Source organism: Podarcis pityusensis (assembly GCF_964106645.2).
Source record: "Podarcis pityusensis genome assembly, chromosome: 17".
NCBI lineage: Eukaryota > Metazoa > Chordata > Lepidosauria > Squamata > Lacertidae > Podarcis > Podarcis pityusensis.
This window is the reverse complement of record NC_138042.1, coordinates 18895880-18918921: the sequence shown is the minus strand read 5'-3', so window position 1 is coordinate 18918921 and position 23042 is coordinate 18895880. Positions and strand designations below refer to the sequence as shown.

Below are 23042 nucleotides of genomic sequence, written 5' to 3'. Positions count from 1 at the left end.
CATGAATCTTGTGGCTTCGCTGTTAAAAAACACAATACAACAAGCGTCAGCTATGTATTCCTTTATTACAGCTGTCAGTAAGAAAGTAAGCAAATTTAGAAGAAAGCAGAGTTTAAAACTTAAGGAAAACAACCTTGTTGGGGGTTAGTTTTACATTGAGCTGAATGCATGGCGCCAAAATATTATGGGTATGTTTAACAGGTGGTAGCAATTTTTTTTTTTTTTAAGGGCTCAAAACAATTGTAAGCTGCCCTCAACCAAGACCCCTTTCCTTAGGGTATGGACAACATGTAATCAATATGTTGGTTTACCTAAGTCATTTTTATTTCAAAATACCCACACATTAAAAGAATAGCCCAGCATTAATTTTGTAACCTCCACTATGGACTGGAAGGAAGGTGTTTTTGAGCATCCTTATGGGGACAATAAAATCTCTCTCCCCCCCCCCCCCCGCTCATACCAGATGTTTTCCAGAAGAAAAATGGTTGCAGGCTTGTAAGGTAATAAAAGAGGACAGAGGATTCTACACATGCCTCTACCACTCCTTAAAATTGGACATCCTACTTACTACAAATCTTTCCCAACACCTAACCCTTAGAGCACACGGGCTCAGGCTTTCAGCATATTCGTGTTACGCAAGCAACAGGAGCAAACTGGCATGTTTATGAATGAGATTTTGGCAGTTAAAAGAGGGAGTAGTCATTTATTGTGCTGAATTTCTTGCCAGAGTAAGCCACGTGCCCGTCAGACTTTTAGGACCGCCTTCCCAGTGTTTTCTCCTTTGAGCATTCCCATGAATGCTGCCGGCATGTTTTCAAAGCCCTGGGAGATGTGTTCTTGGCACTTAATTTTCCCCTGTACAAAACAAAAAAATGGGTTTTAGATTTCAGTTAGTTTCTAAACAATCCATGAAAAAGTTTCCACTTTAATGTACTGTATCAGGGTGGGGGCACTGAGCCAGGTTAATAATAATAATAATAATAATATTTATACCCTGCCCATCTGGCTGGGTTTCCCCAGCCACTCTGGGCGGCTCCCAACAGAACACTAAAAACAGAATAAAACTTCAAAAAGGTTTTTTCTTCTTCTAAAAGTCAGATAGTTGTTTACTTCCTTGTCATCTGATGGGCGGGCGTTCCACAGGGCGGGCGCCACCACCGAGAAGGCCCTCTACCTGTTTCCCTGTAACCTGCCTTCTCGCAGTGAGGAAACCACCAGAAGGCCCTCGGAGGTGGACCTCAGTGTCTGGGCAGAACGATGGGGGTGGAGACGCTCCTTCAGGTATACAAATGTCCAGCTGCCCCACTTTTCACCTGGGGTAGCACAGACACTCCCAACCCTCACTCTCATTCAGGGGAGGGGTTCTTTTATCTGCAACTGTTGTAGGCTCTTACCGCTCATGGCAGCCAAAAAACTTACTTCCCTTCCCCACCAAAAAATTATATTTCAGTCCGGTATGGGGTGATGGCACCTTGGTTCTCATGGTGACCCCTGAATTAGGCTGAAGCCCAGAGGAAAACCCCTCTTTGGGGTCGACCTTCCATGTTTTCCCAGTTTGACTTTAAGTTGTTTCACAGCAGGAATGTACAGTGGTACCTCGGGTTACATACGCTTCAGGTTACACACTTCGCTAACCCAGAAATAGTGCTTCAGGTTAAGAACTTTGCTTCAGGATGAGAACAGAAATCGGGCTCCGGCAGCGCAGCGGCATCAGCAGGCCCCATTAGCTAAAGTGGTGCTTCAGGTTAAGAACAGTTTCAGGTTAAGAACGGACCTCCGGAACAAATTAAGTACTTAACCTGAGGTACTACTGTATACACTTCCAGGTTTGCCATGACCGTAACCCGAAGACCCCGTATGTAGAGGGATCTGAGAGAGATTCGCTGTCCCAAGAGTTTCAAAAATTACGAAACCTCTATCACAATATGGACTTCAAACTGGTTTCGGATGATATACTGCCCAGCCCTAACGCACATCATGATTCATGATATATTGCCAGGCCATAAATTATGAGACCAATATCACAATACGGACTTGGGTCAAGCTTCACAATTCTAAGGTCCAAAGACAACACAGAACAAACTTACCTCTGCGACCCATTTCAACAGTGCCGTCAAACCTTCCTCTCTCCTGTCCGCCCAGCGCTGGACGACGAACCCTTCCATGCGCAGCTCTTTTAGGATCATCATAAGCTGCATATAAGGTCCTGGAAGAGACATGAGGGAAAAGAGTTAGTGAAATTTGCACGCTACAGGCAGTTTGCACCAGCTTTAGCTTCATGTTAGAATTGCACAGTTGGAAGGGACATCGGACATCATTTATTCCAACCCCCCAAACTCAGCGCAGGGTGCAAATACTAGTCATGGCTCAGTGGCGGAGTTATCTTGCGGGGTCAATGCCTGGTGTCTCCATGTAAAGGTAAAGGGACCCCTAACCATTAGGTCCAGTCGTGACCGACTCTGGGGTTGCGGTGCTCCTCTCGCTTTATTGGCCGAGGGAGTTGGCGTACAGCTTCCAGGTCATTTGGCGAGCATGACTAAGCCACTTCTGGTGAACCAGAGCAGCGCATGGAAATGCCGTTTACCTTCCAGCAAGAGTGGTACCTATTTATCTACTTGCACTTTGACGTGCTTTCTAACTGCTAGGTTTGCAGGAACAGGGACCGAGCAACAGGAGCTCACCCCGTGGCGAGGATTCGAACCACCGACCTTCTGATTGGAAAGTCCTAGACTCTGCAGTTTAACCCACAGTGCCACCCACGTCCCTTGGCATCTCCAAGTAGGACTGGCAATTTCCCCTGCCTGAAACTTCAGAGCCACAACCGGTCAGGGTTGACAATACTGAGCAAGACAGGCTAATGGTTTGACTTGGTGCAAGGAGACTTCCTACATTCCTGTAGTTTTCATGGCAAGCTTCTATCACTGCCTGGGAGACCAAGGCAGCGTGCAAGCTCATTTCTCTTCAAAAAAAGGAAATCAGGCGTATTTTTCAATACGAACAAGTGTCTTCCCCCCATCTTTTGGCAAATCCAGTTGAGCAAATATTTCAGCTGCACAGTTAATGCAGGTTTTTCCTAACTGATAACTTGTGTCCCCCCTCCCCCCCTTTCTTCCCCTTCATAATCCAGAGGTGCTTCTGCACTAGGGGTTTAAGATAGAATAGCCGTGCTTGGTCCCTCTCACTTCTTACTTTTTTCATCACCAAATTGCTTTCCTCCTCCCTGTTTTCCCTGTGCTTCTTCCTGTCTGCTGGAGGAAAAGTTGGGGAAAGGAACCTGATGGAGCAGAAGGTCAGGCAACTCAGTCACCTTGGAATTGCCAAGAGGAAAGACGCCATCTTTGACTAAAGCCCAGTTAACTATTGTTCCACAACTTCCCATTCCAGCAGAGATCGCAGGGCTTTCACATAATCCTGTTGCACAGCTCCCCCTAACAGTCAAAATAAGCTCAGAGCAGAACTGTTGTTTTTTAAAATAAATTTTAAAAAGCCCACAAAAAACTGCGCTCTTCACTTTGTCATTCTTACCAACAGCCCTGTGAGGTAGGCGACATTGAAGCACTGCCTCTTGCTTAATTCTGCCCAAACTGTACAGCTAGGTAAAGGTAAAGGGACTTCTGACCATTAGGTCCAGTCGTGACCGACTCTGGGGTTGCGGCGCTCATCTCGCTTTATTGGCCAAGGGAGCCGGCATACAGCTTCCGGGTCATGTGGCCGGCATGACTAAGCTGCTTCTGGCAAAACCAGACCAGTGCACGGAAATGCCTTTTACCTTCCCGCTGGAGTGGTACCTATTTATCTAATTGCACTTTGGCGTGCTTTCGAACTGCTAGGTTGGCAGGAGCTGGGACCGAGCAACGGGAGCTCACCCCGTCACGGGGATTCGAACCGCTAACCTTCTGATCCGCAAGTCCTAGGCTCTGTGGTTTAACCCACAGCGATTTTTAACTGAGGTTTCTAGGCCCGATACTCTTTTTCATTACATCCCAGCGGTTGAAAGGAATAACCGTGGAAGCCAATCGCAAACCAGTGATTAGCAAATTTCGCTACCGCTTCCAAGTGCTTTGCAAGAGGAATGGTGAGCTGACTTGTACCAACGGTCCCAATGACTTCAGAAGACTAGGAGTGTTTGGAAACTGCGGCAGGGAAGAGGGGGGAGCCAGTTAACTCAACTAGAAGCCAACTAGAAGCCCGAGTTTCAATTGCTCAACTGTGCTACTACGATAAGGGGGAATGCTGAAATTATTTTCAAAGCAGCAGCAAGTGGTTTTTTATATATATATATAATTTTTTATTAATTTTTCAACTTACCATTTTCAACAGTAATTAAACATATTTTCATTTCTTACACCATTTTTTTTTTACTTCCACCAAGCACATCTGACAATTTCCCCATCTAATCACTTAATATACATTTCTTACTTCCACTATTAAATTTAACTCTCAAAACTAGCATCTCTCTTCTTTCTCCTCTTTGCAATATTTCATATATTTCTCCTTACAAAACGTCTAGTCCTGCTAGCATAATTTGTTGATTACAGTAGCAGCAAGTGGTTTCTAGCTCACTACGGACCTCTTGTGGTGTCAAACTATTCTGCTCCTCAAATAGGTATTTCAGAAATGTTGCCCGTATGGCCTTATCAAGCTACACTGAATGCTGATATACAAAGGATCCCTAAAAAGATCCAGCAAACGTTATAGCCTTTGTTGTTGTTTTTGAGCAGGAGCTTCTGTCGTCTACACTCAGGTTGTTCCACACACTAACCCAGGGGTCGGCAAACTATGGCCCGGGGGCCGGATGCGGCCCACCGGGCTCGTAAATCCGGCCTGCGGACTCTGCCGCCCGGTCAGTCCCCGCGTTAAACCAGCGCAGTGCGGAGGCCTCGCCATGCGGGGACTGACTTCCACAACACTGGCGTGACTTCGGATTTCTGCAGGAAGCTCCTGCAGCCAATCCGAAGCCGTGGACACCTCTGGGTGACGCCCCTTCCTTCCCACTGAGGCGGCCATGTATGGCCAAGAGCAGAAAGGGAGGAAGCTGCAGCGGCAGGGAGGCTGCTTCTGCCGCCCCGGCCAGCAGCATGGGCTCTGCACCCCGCAGACCCCTGGCAGAGGCAGAGGACGATGACGACGACGCTGCTGAAGACGAGGTGGCAGTGGCATGAGGGGCGGGTCCTTTCAGGAGAAGGTGGGTCTGGCCCCCCACAAGGTCTGAGGGACAGTGGACCGGCCCCCTCCTGAAAGGTTTGCTGACCCCTGCACTAACCGTTTCTCACTGCCTCCATTTCCATTTCTCACTGGAGGCAGTGAGAGGTTTTACTTTCTTGGGCTCCATGATCACTGCAGATGGTGACAGCAGTCCCAAAATTAAAAGACGCCTGCTTCTTGGGAGAAAAGCAATGACAAACCTAGACAGGATCTTAAAAAGCAGAGACATCACCTTGCCAACTAAGGTCCGTATAGTTAAAGCTATGGTTTTCCCAGTAGTGATGTATGGAAGTGAGAGCTGGACCATAAAGAAGGCTGATCGCCGTAGAATTGATGCTTTTGAATTATGGTGCTGGAGGAGACTTTTGAGAGTCCCATGGACTGCAAGAAGATCAAACCTCTCCATTCTGAAGGAAATCAGCCCTGAGTGCTCACTGGAAGGACAGATCCTGAAGCTGAGGCTCCAGTACTTTGGCCACCTCATGAGAAGAGAAGACTTCCTGGAAAAGACCCTGATGTTGGGAAAGACGGAGGGCACAAGGAGAAGGGGATGACAGAGGATGAGATGGTTGGACAGTGTTCTCGAAGCTACCAGCATGAGTTTGACCAAACTGCGGGAGGCAGTGGAAGTGTTTGGCGTGCTCTGGTCCATGGGGTCACGAAGAGTCGGACACGACTAAATGCCTAAACAACAAAACACTAACCGTTTAAAATGGAATTGCCATCCTTCGTTGACTCACGTTTTAGGGCAAACCCAGACAATGCCACTGAACCATTGCATCCCAGAGCTTTCTACGTGTTGTCTTCTTGTAGAGCCCAATTCAAAGTGCTGGTTTTGACCTATAAAGCCTTAAACAGCTCAGGACCACACTACCTCAAGGACCGCCTCTTCCCATTTGAGATCATCTTCTGAGGCCCTCCTTCGTGTGCCGTCTCCTTGAGCGCCCGGAGGGTGGCAACACGAGAATGGGGCCTTCTCTGCAGTGGCTCCCTGTCTGTGGAATGCTCTCCCCAGGGAAGTTTGCCTGGCACCTTCATTATACACCTTTAGGCAACAGGCAAAAACATTCCTTTTGGTCGATCTGTTTGACATCCTATGCCCCCCCCCCTTTTTAAAGGGGGTGTATTGGGTTGTTGTTTTTATTTTTATTATGTATTTTGTGATTTTATACCTTGATTTTATTCTGTGAACTGCCGAGACCCCCGGGTATAGAGCTGTATATAAATTCAACAACAACAATAATAATAATAATAATAAGTTGGAAGGGACCGCAATGGTCATCTAGTCCAACCTTCTGCAATGCAGGAATCTTTTTGCCCAATGTGAAGCTCAAACTCACAACCTTAAGATTAAGTGCTCTACCAACTGAGCTATTGAACTTTCAATTAAAAGCTTCCATTGGCAGCTTCTGGCAGTTGTTTTGCCTGTTAAACATGGCAATGGAATTCCTGAAGAACAGCCCCATTAAATTGCAAAGTGTGACCTATGTAAGCATTATAAACTTGTGCCTTTATCAGCCCGTGACCCTTTCGCCCCAGAAGCTATAAAGCAACAGACAAAAATAAAAATACAAGTTTTACCTGTTTGGGGCACTGTGTCATTGTACAAGGAGATGGCGCCACACACAGCAATTCTCCCAAATTTCTTCATCTGGCCCAGGGCAACAGTTGAAAACTCGCCTCCGACCTGTTCAGATAAAGACCGTTACAATGTGCCATGATGCGATGCATTGAAACAAACACTAAGGGGTTTCTGCTACAATTCCCAGCACATACTGTACGTTTCCCAGTATTCTTTGGAGGAAACACATGACTGCTAAACTGGTGCAAGCATGCGTTATTAAATGCATGGTGTGCATGTGGATTTGACCACAGTATCTTTCTCTTTTCTCTCTCCATTCAGGCAGGCTGGCCACTTTTAATTTTTTTGGTGAGGGGAGGTAGGTCCCCCCGCCCCAAAGCACTTTGCATGCATATCTGCTTAAATAAAATCAACTTCGGAGTTTGGACACTCTGACAGTATTCTTTACTATTGAAAAACTACCCGGAAGGGGAGGAAGGTTGCTTTGTGTACTGGAAACCAAGCCATGGGTGGATCTACACACGGGGGGGGGGGGGGCGCGACTCTATAAATAAGTCAGAAATTAAATTGTTATAACAAAGGTGGGGGGGCACAATGTAAAAAAATGTATAGAAAATGTTTTCTCTCTGGTGCCATCTAGTGGTGCGTGTTTGTAAGGAGTTCAAAACATCATTTGAATTCAACCGTTAAGAGGAACGGTTGAAGGAACTAGGTATGTTTATAGCCTGGATAAGAAGAGCTACAATTCCCAAAGCTCCCTAGAAACAGGAACTGCCTGTTAAACTATTTTAGGAATTGTACCTCTAGAGGTCTGGTAAAAACTCTCAGTGCCCTTTACAAATGACAGTATCCAAGTAGTACAATACTGCTTTGAGCGTATTCTGCGGATGGGGCCGAAGTTTTCAAACCGAAAAAATTTGCTGCAAGCAGTATCTCTTATTTCCAGGAAATTGAGGAGGTCAGGAACCAGGCCCCTGCAGTTATACGTTGGGAAGATCAAACTGGCAAGTCAATGCAGGTGTTCAAGTTATTCCAGGCAGGCTTGTTTTTACAAGGTAGGCTTCTCTGGTTCAGCACACAAATCTTAGCTCCAACTTGCTGCAGGTGTGTAAGTCACTGTGGCTCGCTCAGCACCTATCCCGCCTGACATGTATGATCTAGCTGAGATTCCTGGATTAGAGCAGGTTGGACTAGATGACCCTAGAATGACCCCTTTCCATCTCTACGATTCTTCACATTGGGGACAGCCTCAGGCTGTTGTTTGACCAACACCAAGGATGTTTTGCAGTTCACTTGCTACAGTGAAGTCTGTGCACTTGCATAACCTTGCTCTAGCGAGGTTAGACCAAAAGCTTTTTACAGCGTCCCACCCCAAACAAGCAAACAATACTAAAAAGCTTTCCTTCAATCAGGGGTGGAGCGTGCGGGGTCCCCAGGAGGCACAATTTTTAGGGGGGGGGGTGAACCAGGCGTCCCCATCCTGCCCTGCTTGTTTGCTAGGGGTCTCTGGGACCCGGAGCCTGGCCTCGCATCCGCATCCCCGGGCCCCTTGCTGAATGGTCGCCCGGCCAGCGCCAGGGGGACTCGACCGTGTGACGTTGACATATGAGAGTGCTGGAGGTGAAATAGTTAAACAGGTTACCCAATCAGAACCCAGGGGGTAGATCAGAGAGACTATAAAACCAGCTCTGGGAGGGCCAAAGGGAGGAGTTTGTTGGGAGTTGTGGGTGGTTGGTTGGAATGGGAGTGAATTGGGATAGAGTCTGTGGGGAGGCTGAGTTAGTGTAGCAAAATAAGCTGGGTCAGGAACAGTTAGGGGCTAGGGAGACAAGTAAATATCTGAGAGGTGGTTTAGTGAGAGAGAGCAAGTAGTGGAAGTTATAAGTCTGGATAGGAACCCCATGTTTGTAATTGACCGATACAGTTTATGAAACCGCACGCTTGTTGAACTGCAATAAATAAACAAAAGTTTATGTTCCAATTTAAACCTGTCTGGACTCAGTATTGTACCAGGTAGGGCCTGGGTGGTGGCAGCGAGAAATAAAGTGGTGGCACAGGAATCAATAGACGGTGAAATGTCCGGGGACCCTGTGTGATCGCCACAGACCGCCAAGGGCCGCACCGGCTGGCTGGGCTCATTCCTGTGTGAGTAGCTGGCACAGTGCAGCCCTGCTGGGCTTCAGCTGCAAGGGCTTGGCCATGGGCTCCATAAGCCCTCCGTGCCCACCTGGCAACATTGGCATCGGCGGCTGGGGCGGTGGGTTCTGTTCACCCTCCACACCACCCCCCAGTGTGCATGCGCACACGCCGTAGGTGCCAGCAAACGGCGCAAACGGCCTCCGCATTTCAAGAGTTGGCGCTCCGTTTGAGCTTACGTTGTCAAAGTAGCAGTCGTAGCCGTCGGGCGAAGCTTTCTTCAGGGCCTCTTCCAGAGACCCCACCGTCTTATAGTTGAAGGCTTCATCATAGCCAATTTCTTTGAGGAAGGCCACTTTCTTGTCCGAACCTGCACAGCCAACCACTTTGCAACCCTGCAGGATAAAGAGAAGTTATATAACGCTTCCTCGCACTGCTCGTGCCATTTCCAAACCCATTTGTTTTTCATGCCATTCAGGAAACCATCATAACGCTACACGCTCAAAAGGAAACCGGACCCACAGCTTTCTTCCTGCCATTTCTCATCCATGCTCCTCTTTGGAGCGCTGCAGCGTCCTTAATTCTCCTGACTGTGCAAGCCGAAAGAGCCCATGCACGATAAACAACTCTACTTTGCAAGAAAGGAATGTGCACACACCTTTTTTAAGGTTCAGGGTGGGTGGATCACAGTAGTTTTGTCCTAAGTTCGCTCTCTCTCTCTCTCTCTCTCTCTCTCTCTCTCTCTCTCTCTCTCTCTCTCACACACACACACACACACACACACCATTACATTACACACTTTCTTTTAAAAAAATGTTTATCTAGTCTCCAAAGATACTCAAAAACCCTTGTCGTACAGTAGGGCTGCCACATGTCTAGAATTTCCCAGACACATCCAGGATTTATCCGATGGAAATAGCGTTGGCCAGCCCATATTGGAAGTGTGGATTTTTTGGCAAATTTCCTAAGAAATAGCTCAAGAAAGAACTTATCTTTGTGGGGGGAGGTAGATTTTGCAAAAAAACGAAAACCCAACTTTGCCCCCCCCCCCAAAAAATAGCTCAACCACTTTTGTGTCTGGATTTTCATTTTGAAATATGGCAACCCTGGTGTGTGTGTTTTTAACACAATTTCTTCCTGACTTCCCACCCCTCCTTTCCTGATGTTTTTATTCCTCCTTTTTATTAGCGGTTGTAAAACACGTTCATTATCCAAGCCCCGATGTCGTCAATTATTTTAATAACCCGCTGCTTATATTTCAAATCTCTCTCTCTCTCTCTCTCACACACACACACACACACACTCACATTATGTACTTTCTTGTCCCATTCCCCATCAAATCAAGGGGTGCAGAGATGTAATAATAATAATAATAATAATAATAATAATAATAATAATAAATTATTTATACCCTGCCCTTCCCGGTTCAGAAAACCGGGCTCAGGACGGCTAAGAACAAATTTTAAACAGTTAACTGATGCAACCAAAAACAGCATAAAATACAGTATAAAACATGAATAACAGTAAGTTCAGAATTCAAAAATCAATTTAGGGGGAAATCCATCCAATAAACATTAGATGATCACCAGGGCTAACTGGCTAAATTAGTCCTATTTGGGCCAGCGAGGAGAACAGGGGAGAATTAGCTGTGGGATCCCAGAGTGGGGTAGTCTTCATAAAAAGGGGAAGGGGAGGGTAGGAAGGGGAATAAAAGATCAGGCTAAGTTCAAATTGAAAGCCAGGCGAAATAGCTCTGTCTTACAGGCCCTGCAGAAGGAAGTTAAATCCTGCAGGGCCCTGGTCTCATGGGACAGAGCATTCCACCAGATCGGAGCCATCACTGAGAAGGCCCTGGCCCTGGTGGATAGTCTGACTTCCTTAGGGCCCGGGACCTCTAAACTATGATTATTCATGGACCTTAAGGTCCTCTGCAGGGCATACCAGGAGAGGCGGTATGTACTGCCTGGGACACTTCCTCCGAGTCCCCCTGCCCTTTCTGCTCTGGGCCCATAATACCAACGTGTTTTTCCACGACCGCTTACCTTTATTTTCGCGATCTGCCCGGCCACACTCCCCACAGCCCCAGCTGCAGCGTTGATCAGGACGGTATCTCCAGGTTTCATCTGACAGATCTCAAGCAGGCCAAAGTAGGCAGTGAGCCTGGGAGGGAGAGAGGGGAGGGAGGGAGAAAAAGTTAGCTTGTCAAGGATGTCGAAGGGAGCATGGCGTCCTTCTCACACCAACCTCCCCAAGCTGCTTTGCGGGGCTGGTACCACTCTGGCAGTGGCGAGGGTTGGGCTGGCATTCGGTGGGCTCCCTTTGCCCTCTATATCCCCCCCCCCCCGCCTGGTGCAGACAGCTCCCATTGCTCAGTCTCTGCTTCTGCCAACCTAGCAGTTCAAAAGCATGTCAAAGTGCAAGTAGATAAATAGGTACCACTCCAGCGGGAAGGTAAACGGCGTTTCCATGCGCTGCTCTGGTTCGCCAGAAGTGGCTTAGTCCTGCTGGCCACATGACCCGGAAGCTGTACGCCAGCTCCCTCGGCCAATAAAGCGAGATGAGTGCCGCAACCCCAGAGTCGGCCACGACTGGACCTAATGGTCAGGGATCCCTTTACCTTTAAATACAGTGGTACCTCAGGTTACAGACGCTTCAGGTTACATACGCGTTAGGTTACAGACTCCGCTAACCCAGAAATAGTTAAGAACTTTGCTTCAGGATGAGAACAGAAATCACGTGGCGGCGGCAGCGGGAGGCCCCATTAGCTAAAGTGGTACCTCAGGTTAAGAACAGTTTCGGGTTAAGAGCGGACCTCCAGAACGAATTAAGTTCTTAACCCGAGGTACCACTGTATATCCATAAAAAGGGGACATTATGGGGGGCAGGCTTGGGTCGTGGGGGCGGAACCTCCGTTAATTGAGTGCTTTCAATGCTTTTCAATGGCTTTTGTGGATCTGGAGGGGGGAGAGCTACACAACCGGCTACACAACCGGGTCTATGCCTTCTCACATGTGGCACAAGCGCCACGATGCGTCAGTGCCCAAAAGTGAGTGAAAGCCACACACTTGAAGCTCATCCCCAAAGCTTCTGTGCCACTTCCAAGGCTACTCACCCAGGCATGCCAATAGCTCCCAGAGCCAAAGATCGGGGCAGTTTTTCCGGCCAGTTAGGTAGCATAGGAAACAGCTCTTTGCTTGTGGAGATGAAGTGAGTTGTCCAGCCTGCTCTCGCTAGGGCAAAGGAACCCACAGGGAACGTGGGGCACTTGCTTTCCAGAACTCTATATATATTTTTATGTTAAAAAATAAAAAGCACAGTTGCATCAGCAAAACTGCTCTGCGTACAGCAAAGTGAAAGCAGATTTTGTCATTTATATCTAAACAGGTATCAAGCAGCTGCAACAATTTACTGTGCAGAGAGAGGTACCGGAGAGGATTTTTTTGCATAGAATCGGCAGCATGCTCTCCAAAGATGGGACACAGGTTACACTGATGAGGGTGCCCCGTCTGCTCTACAGACTTAATGCAGTGCCGTACCATAGTCACACCTTCTGCCAAAGAATTGTGGGAACTGTAGTTAGTTAAGAGTCCTGAGGGTTATTAGCTGAGAGTTCTTCCCTCCACAGAGCTACAATTCCCGGAGAGGTTTAACCATCACTTCCTTTTCCCAAAATTCTTTAGGGGAAGTCACATACAATACAGACAGGGCTCCTGACACTATAGCTCAGCACTATAGCTATGCCCAGATTCAAATCCTCCCATCCCCAGCTATGACTGAGAAAGACTGTCTGAAGCTCTGGGGAGCTGCCACTAATGGGTGTGGACTGTACTCAGATACAGGAACCATTGGTTTAAGGCAGGAAGCTGCCTACGTTTCTAATATCAATCACCACAAATCTACTAAAACACAGTGCTTATTTCTAAAAAAAATGTTTAGGGGTACTCTCATTTTGACTCAAGGAAATCACCATTTTATAATTCAAATCGGGGAAAATAAATACAGTAAATGGACAAAAGGATTCACAATATGTTTAGGGGTATGCGTCCCCCCAGAAAAAAGCACTGCTAAAATATAATGTGTTCCCTGAAATCTTAATTCTGTTTCCAGTCTGTTTCTCTCCCTCTCTCCCTCTCTCGCATGCTTGTTTAAAGAACTCCACCTTAAACATTTGCAAAGTGCAAAAGATATGCTAGAACTACTTTATATTAACTAAGACTCAATGATAGCAGCAGCAACACAGCTAGCAACATCAGCAAAAAAATTTCACAAACACAGATATATATTGATTGAGGACCTTACTTTGCAACTTGGGATCCTAACATTGTATCCCCTTCCTTCAGATGAATCCTGCTGTATGGTCTGTAGAGAACAAAACAAAACACACCAACAAGACGGGCTTGTCAGAGAATGCCTTTGCAGGAATGGGAGCAATTTGCACCGACATTTGGGATTCGAACCCAGAACCAGCCTTTTACTATGCGTCTTGTTTTTTGCCTTTATAAACTTTTGATAACCATGGCCGCTTCAAAACACAAGAGCGTGCAACAAGAGGCATGCTATCCAAGTCCATGTTTTCGTTATGGTGTATAGCTCGGAGTTTGCCAACTGACCAGAGCAATGGCCTGGCCTGCTCCTGCGCGGTCAACAACCACCTGGAGAGCAGAACTACAGAACAACTCATAGATGAATTTTACACAGTCTGTATATAAACGTTCTAAACTACCAGCATTTGCAGAGAGAAGTTGCTATTAAAGGCACTGGTAAGAATTGGTAAGATTAACAACCCTACTTATGGCAAAAGCAACAGAAACGAAATGCTAATGGCAATATAATGCATGGGTGATCAAGACCACACAGAGGACAGAATAAGCTGTTAACAATGGGCGGTCAGTCTATAATTTTTCATGAGGAACTTTCTCTACAGTGTTTGAAATTTCATAAAATTGCCTGTTGACGTTCTTCAAAAGCGTGTCATAATATAGCGAAGTAGAAGAAGAAGAAGAAGAGTTTGGATTTGATATCCCGCCTTTCACTCCCTTTAAGGAGTCTCAAAGCGGCTAACATTCTCCTTTCCCTTCCTCCCCCACAACAAACACTCTGTGAGGTGAGTGGGGCTGAGAGACTTCAAAGAAGTGTGACTGGCCCAAGGTCACCCAGCAGCTGCAGGTGGAGGAGCGGAGACGCGAACCCGGTTCCCCAGATTACGTGACTACCGCTCTTAACCACTACACCACACTGGCTCTCTAGGTTCAGCTACTTCCTGGTCATGGCCTCAGCATTTGAAAGTATATTTTTATCTTATATTTTTAATGACAAATTGCTCATAGGAGAATTCCGTACAGGGATTTCAAATCCTGAAGTCGTAGGCTGTGGTGACAGACTTATCCTCTGGAAGCTTACACCAATTTACTGTTAAAACTCTGCTACAGAATAAGCTCTCAAGGGAAGACAAAACCTGCGCTCCAACACAATGCTCAACCACAGATTCAGCTATTCTTGGGCTCACACTCTTGGTTTCCTCTTTCCTCACGGCCGTGAAGAAATTAGAAACTTCTGCTTTCGAATAACTGTGGTTTGCTGCGATGCCTGAAACCTTGTCTGTAGTTATTTGTTATGTATGGTTAGTGGAAATGAGCCAAATTTGTTAACTATGGTTTGGAGTTGGCTTGGTTCCACTAACTATAGCTAAGACTACATAGCTACATCTTGTTGGAGTTTTGCAAACTTTCAAAACCGAAGTGAAAGATTCTGAACTCTTCTTGATGGCCACAGCGACAAAGGAGCATGCGAGAGCCTAAGGTTTGCTGTGGGCTCATTCACATCATGCGAAACTATGGTTTCGTCTTGCATCCAAACTGGCCCAGAGTTAACATTTAGTAGGGATATCTAGGCAAGAGGCGTAGCCAAGCTGTACTGCAGTTTCAAGAACGGGAACATTATACTTCAACGGGTAAGTCCAACAAAAAGAACAATACCTCATATATGGGTCAAGACTGAGGAACACAGTTTCAAGCAGCACCTCTGAAATACAGAGTATGATAAAGTAGATTAATGGACAAACTTGACCATAGATCGGAGACAATCTTAAGTCTCTTAAATTCGTTAAAAAATAGTCACCATGGAAAGAGAGAACCAGATAGGGTTGGGGCATTTGAAAGGCTTCAGGCTGGGATCCAAGACATGTTTACTCAGTAGTAAGTCTTACTAAGTTCGAATCGTAGAGTTGGAAGGGGACCAAGCGATCATCTAGTCCAACCCTCTGCAATACAGGAACCACAACGAAAGAAACCCTATCCAGTGGTGTAGCATGGGGAGCACAGGGGCAGTCGCCCCGGTTGCAAAATGATTAGGGGTGCAAAATTTCAACACCCGGTGCTGCCTGAATACAGCTGCACACTTCTGTCACTGTACGCCGTTGAAAAGAAGCTTTTCCATGCAAACCAGGAAGTGACCTCTCCAGACAATGACTCTTCTTTCCCTATCTCTGCAGCTGCAAACTCCTGGGTGACGTGGATGTCATTAGGCGTTGAATGTGCATGCGTACTCCACCCATTTCCCTCCCTTCCACCCGCTCCATGTGGCCCCGGGCACTGTCAACCCAAGCTACACCACTGTCCCTATCCAACCTCTGTTTAAAAACCTCCAGTGAATGAGAGAGTCTACCACCTTCTGAGACAGTTCATTCCATTATCCAACAACTCTTGACCTGTCCTGTTCTCCGGAGCAGCAGAATACAAGCTTGCTCCACCTCCCTTGGAATCAAATGCAATGAAAATCATTTCTTCTTAGCAAACGTTCAACATGCATCCTATTGAGATTCTTGTTCTGATGGTGGGCCAAAATGACGAGTCACTGGATTCACCCCTTCAGTCTATTCACATAAAACTTTGTGAGTACAAAGGCAAAAATCCCTTTTACCTCCATCCTTCAGTGCCGGCAGTTCCACCTCTTTCAGTTCAAAATCACTGTGCTTAGGAAATCCCTCAAAGTGCTTCTTCAAGATCCAAATCTTTGCACGCACCATCTTTCACGTCCTGAGTGATCAAATAAGATTATACAAAGTTATAAACCATTAGAGGAATTGCCAGAGTGCTGGTCTCCACACTCTTCGATTGCTGAAGCAAAGGTTTGTGTGTCTCCCCAGCCCCACATTAAAACTGGGAACACACTTCTGTGATTTATTTTCTTAATCAGCTCCCTGAACAACAGGCTGGTGGGTATCCTCCTTGCAATTCCAGGATACCCCAACTAACATTATTTTCTTGCAACCTGCTCTCTTCTTTCCATTGGATGAAAGTACTGCATTTTTCAGATTTCATCATGCCTATCAGCTGTATAGCACAGCTGACAGAATCCCAATGCATCCTTCCTTTCTTTTGGGTAAAGGACTGTGGAAGAGAGCTGCGTTGAAATGGCAGATTAGTCCATTTCCCCAACATTCCCCTAACGGTTAATTTCCGCATTATACTTCAGCTTTCACATGATGTGAAATCCAATTCCAGAAATATAGCAGAATCTGGAACAAAGTTAGCACTCCTTTCTGTGTCGGTTGCAAATGGGCGCTTTTTGAAGCAACAGCGCAGAAACAAGCACTAATCCTTGCTCTAGATTTTGCTGTATTTCTGGAAGCAGATTTTTACATCATGTGAAAGGGCCAAATGTAATGTAGAAGTTAGAGAAAAGTCAGGAAATTTGAGACAAATTGTCATGTGAATATAACCTTGGTTTCCAATCACTGCCACTAGATTTTGTTTTATATACCTGCTTCAAGTCTCCTTAGACAGCCCCTCTTCTCCATCCAAGTCACTCCCTTTTAAAGATTTAAACAAGGCACTGAAATGTGTAACTAAAGGGTAGGTTTGCACACAACGATTTGTCAATCTCTCTGCCCTTTTCTTCTCTTGTACTGCAAGGAGATTGCTTTGTAACCGGAGCAGTTATGAAACCATCACTCTCTCTGTGTGAAAGGGCATTTCACTGTGAACGATCAACACAAGCTTCGTGCTTTCTCCTAGCGATTCGCTCCTGAACGGGAACATTACCTTTCGCAAGTATTATTAACAAAGCTGCTGACACACCCTGAACGTTAGCATATGGAAACTTGTGGGAAACTGCAACAAGGTGTGGTAGATTAGTTTCGGCCAGAGGTGGGGAATCTGGTCTTCCAGATGTTGCAGGAAGTCCCATGAGTCCTAGAGCCAGCGTGACCAATGGACAGGGGTGGTGAAAATCCAACATCTGGAGGACCACAGGTTCCCCGGATGGTGAAAATCCAACATCTGGAGGACCACAGGTTCCCTGGATGGTGAAAATCCAACATCTGGAGGACCACAGGTTCCCTGGATGGTGAAAATCCAACATCTAGAAGACCACAAGTTCCCCATCTCTGGACTAGACCAGTGCTATAGCAATAATTATCATACAATCATAGAATTGTAGAAATGGAAGTAGGGTTGCTATATAAAAAGGTAAAGGGACCCCTGACCATTAGGTTCAGTCGTGACCGACTCTGGGGTTGCGGCGCTCATCTCGCTTTATTGGCCAAGGGAGTCAGTGTACAGCTTCCAGGTCATGTGCCCAGTGACTAAGCCACTTCTGGCGAACCAGAGCAGCGCATGGAAACGCCGTTTACCTTCCCACCGGAGCAGTACCTATTTATCTACTTGCACTTTGACGTGTTTTCGAACTGCTAGATTGGCAGGAGCAGGGACCGAGCAACGGGAGCTCACCCCGTCGCGGGGATTTGAACCACCGACCTTCTGATTGGCAAGTCCTAGGCTCTGTGGTTTAACCCACAGCGCCACCCGCATCCCTAGGGTTGCCATATATTGAAGAGCAAAAAAGGGCAGCACAAGCCGCTGCCAGCCCGAGTCAGGGAAAGAGGCACGTGGGGCTGCCACAGCAATGCCCGTGTGCCTCTTTCCCCAGCTCAGGCTGGCAGCAGCATGCAGATCAGCCAGAGCAGAGGCAGGACCCCAGCTCCTGATATTCGCTGCAAAGGCCTTGCTCTGCTGTGCTGCTTCTGGGGCACAGCGCCCTCCCAAGCAAGTGTGCGCCCCCCAACATTTCCTTTAAACTGCAAAAAATCTACCCATATGTGCATGTTAGGGCCCCCCAAAAGAGGAGAATGTCTAGTTTTCCTGGATGTATGGGAACCCAATAATAATAATAATAATAATAATAATAATAATAATAATTTATTTATACCCCGCCCTTCCCAGTTTAAAAACCAGGCTCAGGGTGGCTAACAGCAAATATAAAACAGTGATTAAAATGCAACTTTGAAACAGCATAAAACAGAACATAAAATGCAGCAATAATATCAATAGAATTCAAAAATTCAGGGGTCATGGGGGGGGGGACAAAACCCAGTCAGTAGACATCAAATGATCACCAGGGCAACTGGCCAAGTTGGTCCTACAAGGGCCAGCAAGGAGACCAGGGAAGAATTTAAATGTGGGGTCCCAGAAAGGGTTTCTTCATATAAGAGTAAAGGGAAAAGTCCATAGAGGATCAGGCTAATTCAAACTGAAGGCCAGGCGGAACAGCTCCGTCTTACAGGCGCTGTGGAAGGAGATCAAGTCCTGCAGGGCCCTAGTCTCGTGGGACAGAGCATTCCACCAGGTCGGAGCCGCCACTGAAAAGGCCCTGGTGGAGGATAGTCTGGCTTCCTTAGGGCCCGGGACCTTTAAGCTATTATTCTTCATGGACCTTGGGGTCCTCTGCGGGACATACCATTTCCTAACGGAAGTGACCCTCAGGATCCTATAGTCTTAATGCAGGAATATCCAGCTCTCCCATTACACAGATTAAACCTGCAACCTTGGCTTTATCAGCACCACGTTCTATTCTAACCAACTGAGCTTGGGTTGCTCAGGTGTTGTTGTTGGGTTTTTTTTTTTTGGGGGGGGGAGAAATTATTTTCCATCAACTAATGAGAAAAGACTCAGCCAGCAAATGGCCACATACGAAAGCTAATTTCCTTGTTAGATAAAAGATATGGATGCACATTATATGGGCAAAGGGCTGCAGCTTGGCATCTGTTTCCCATGAAAAAGGTTCCAAGTACAACTCCCAGAATCCTCAGCGAGGGCGTACCTTAAACCCTGGACAAAGGCAGGTGTTGCCCACTTCAATTTGTTAATCTCTCTAGCTTATCTTCTGTCAAGAGCTTGCTTGGCTTTAATAATCAGAAGAATTATGAAACCACCACTCCCTCGAGGTCAAAGAGCATGAGCAACGAAAGCTCAATCATACATTCACCTGGTGATTCATTCCTACATGGAATGTTACGTTTTGCAAGTTTTCTCTTGCATTATGTCAAAGCTACTGACATCCTAGACGTTAATGTACAAGATGCAATTTACGGGGAAAACACAAGATGTGATAGATTTGCCCAGGGATCGTGGAATATACTCGGAGCCCTGTAGTGATTTCATGCTCTTTATTGCAGCTTGTACGCGGGTGGCGCTGTGGGTTAAACCACAGAGCCTAGGACTTGCTGATCAGAAGGTCGGCGGTTCGAATCCCCGCCACGGGGTGAGCTCCTGTTGCTCGGTCCCTGCTCCTGCCAACCTAGCAGTTCAAAAGCACGTCAAAGTGCAAGTAGATAAATAGGTACCGCTCTTGCTGGAAGGTAAACGGCATTTCCGTGCGCTGCTCTGGTTCGCCAGAAGCGGCTTAGTCATGCTGGCCAAATGACCTGGAAGCTGTACGCCGACTCCCTCGGCCAATAAAGCGAGATGAGCACCGCAACCCCAGAGTCGGTCACCACTGGACCTAATGGTCAGGGGTCCCTTTACCTTTACCTTTATTGCAGCTTGTAAAACAGTGATTGAATTGCCCCCCAAACCTAACATAAAGGTTTTCATAATCATATAGTAAGAAAAATGCTTATAAAAGTTTGGAATAAATATGAAGACTTTCTAGAACCAAAAACCCCATGGTGGCTCTCGCCAGTGGAAGCATTAGCATTAAAACCACTTAGTAAGGGAGGAAATTGGCCGGCATATAGAGAATTATTAATAGAGGTGGAAAAAGGGTTAAGGCTGAAAGGATATGAGGAACTGAAGACCTTTTTACAAAGTTGGTTACATCATAGACAATTGAATGAACAGTTTAAGGAAGACAGTAAGAAAGGTTTTAGTTATACAGTTTCAAACTTTCAAAAAGAGATAGTCGAGAGTGGCGCGAAATTACTTAAAAAAATGTACAATCTCCTACTTTATGGGGAAACGTTAGTTTGAAATGGTAAAGTCAGCACAAATAAAGTGGGCTCAGGATTTAGGTCAAAATATACAACTTCAAGATTGGGAAAAGATGTGGAAGGTGAACCTAAAATTTACAGATTGTATCTTATTGAAAGAGAATTATATGAAAATGATGTATAGATGGTATATAACCAGAGAAAGTGGTCAAAATGTATAAAAAGGTATCAAAAACCTGTTGGAAATGTAAAGAAAAAGAAGGAACATTCTATCGTATGTGGTGGGAATGCAAAAAGATTAAAAATTATTGGGAAATGATATATAATGAATTAAAAAAATGTTTAAAAAGACCTTTGTTAAGAAACCAGAAGCATTCCTTCTAGGAATTTTAGACCAAGATGTAAAAAAAGAAAAATGGAAATTATTTATCTATGCAACAAAAGCAGCAAGAATTATATTAGCATAAACTTGGAAGACAGAAGAAATACCAACGAAAGAACAATGGCAAGGGGAACTTATGGAATATGCAGAACTGGCAAAACTAACAGAAGAATTACATGAAAAGGACAACAAAGACTTTAAAAGAGAATGGGAACAATTTATAACATATATGAAGAGGCAACATAAAGAAATGGACTCATTGCCAATCATAACTATATACAACAAAAAATAAGACTACAGTGGTGCCCCGCAAGACGAATGCCTCGCAAGACGGAAAACCCGCAAGACGAAAGGGTTTTCTGTTTTGGAGGTGCTTCGCAAGACGAATTTCCCTATGGGCTTGCATCGCAAGACGAAAGCCCATAGGGAAATGCTGGCGGTCGGGAGCAAAGACTTTCGCCCACAGCCGGCCTTCAGAAGAGGACCTCTTCTGAAGGCCGGCGGGGGGCAAAAGTCTTTGCTCCCCCCCGCCTGCCTTCCCCCCCGCCTGCCCCGGGCGATCTTAAAATGCTGGCGGGCGGGAGCGAAGCGTTCGCTGCCGACCCCCAGCATTTTAAAATCTCCCCGGGACAGCAGAGAAGTCTCTGCTGTCCCGGGGAGATTTTTAAATGCTGGGGGTTCGCTGCCGACCCCCAGCATTTTAAAATCTCCCCCTGTCCCGGGGAGATTTTTAAATGCTGGGGGTCGGGAGCGAAGCGTTCACTGCCGACCCCCAGCATTTTAAAATCTCCCCGGGACAGCAGAGACTTCTCTGCTGTCCCGGGGAGATTTTAAAATGCTGGGGGTCGGCAGCGAACGCTTCGCTCCCGACCCCCAGCATTTTAAAACGCTGTTCCGAAGCGGGGCGGGGGGCCGGGAACACCTGCCCCAGCCGCCCCACTTCGTAACACTGTTCCGAAGCGGGGCGGGGGCGGGAACACCTTCTGAAGGCGGGCGGGGGGCGAAAGTCTTTGTCCCCCCTGCCTGCCTTCCCAGGGGCTTTTAAATCGCCCCGGACAGCGGAGAAGTCCTCCGCTGTCCGGGGAGATTTTAAAATGCCGCCCGCCAGCATTTTAAGATCGCCCGGACAGCGGAGAAGTCCTCCGCTGTCCTGGGGTTTTTTAAAATGCTGGGGGTGGGAATAAAAGCCCTTGTCCGTCCCCCCCCAGCCTTCAGAAGAGGTCCGGGGACAGACTGTCCCCGGACCTGGTCTGAAGGCGGTTTCCCTAGGAACGCATTGATTGATTTTCAATGCATTCCTATGGGAAACCGTGCATCGCAAGACGAAAAACTCGCAAGACGAAGAGACTTGCGGAACGAATTAATTTCGTCTTGCGAGGCACCACTGTATATGTATTGAGAAAATTTTGGGGAAACAATACACAGGGTGAACAATATGGGGTAAAAACAAAACAGGAGTATGGGGGAAGTCCAGGGGAGGAGGGTCAAAATATAAAAAATTGTTAAAGATATATTGTTAAAAGAAGCATACATGGAAAAATCAATAAAAATTTATTTCCATTACATTTACATACGTTTACATTATTTACACAATGAGTCTCATCTGATTGGCTGAGTCTGCTTCCCTCCTGGATCCTGACTGGTCTTTTCCTGCAGGCCAATCAGTTGTTGCATTCTAGGATCCTACTTGCCTATTGTTCTAGGATCCAAGCTTAGTACATAACAAAGCTAGTGTCCAGTACTTTTTATGTTCCGCCTGAATGGATCACTGAATCAAAGACAAGGAAAAGATAAGCTACAAAAGAAGCCAGGAAAGCATCATAGCGACGGATCAATTAACCCAACAGTTGTCAATAGTTAAGGTAGGACTGTGCTTGACTGACAGATGTCATTAACACTCCTCCTCCCCCTACAAAAATAAAAATAAAATTGGATGAATGGACCAAAAAGATGCTCTCTTTCTGCTTACAGAGAAGACCCAGAACAACATACTAACAATTTCAAAACACCAAACAGAAATGGGTAACTTTGAGAATGTCAGCAATTCATCATTCCCAGAAAGCCTTCAAACCAAGCCTGCTTTTCGCATTACAAAACCTGAACTTTGGACTGCACTGAGTGATTGTTAAGAAATTAGAAGATTTAAAATGGTCTGCATACTGCAACACCTGGTTCCAATTTCCCATTCCGCTCCCTCTCCGCTCCCTGCTATCAATTACTAACCTGTGTGGCCGTTTGACAAGTCTGCCTTGCAGCCGAGAAAACCAACTTTGCTTCTGGCACACTACGGAGTTTGGAGAGGATGTTGGGTGTGTGCAAGCATTTATATACAGTACTCTGGGTTGCCTCCTGCTGTTCCTCTGCAACACTACAAGTCAACACTAGCAAATTATGCAGAAGCTGGGAAGCTAAACTTTTCCACTCTATACTTGGCTCGAAAAAATTGCCCTGAAAACTGTTCGTTTTCTTCTCTGCCTTTTCTAAAAACCAATTTTTAATGGGTTCATAATTAACACGATGCAACAGGGGTG

The 23042-nt window shown here is 46.3% G+C and overlaps 1 protein-coding gene across 1 annotated transcript; it reads right to left on the bottom strand.

Annotated features, from left to right (window-relative positions):
* Positions 1–46: 46 nt before the first annotated feature.
* Positions 47–22894, bottom strand: PTGR1 (prostaglandin reductase 1). Its single transcript, XM_080987922.1, has 10 exons — positions 22735–22894; positions 15842–15957; positions 14899–14944; positions 13223–13282; positions 12036–12203; positions 10966–11083; positions 9163–9318; positions 6787–6892; positions 2088–2206; positions 47–855 (listed from the first exon to the last, which is right to left on the bottom strand). Exons 2-10 carry the CDS (start codon positions 15945–15947, stop codon positions 745–747), a joined length of 990 nt encoding a protein of 329 aa, XP_080844048.1. The 5' UTR covers positions 15948–15957; positions 22735–22894; the 3' UTR covers positions 47–744.
* Positions 22895–23042: the final 148 nt, after the last annotated feature.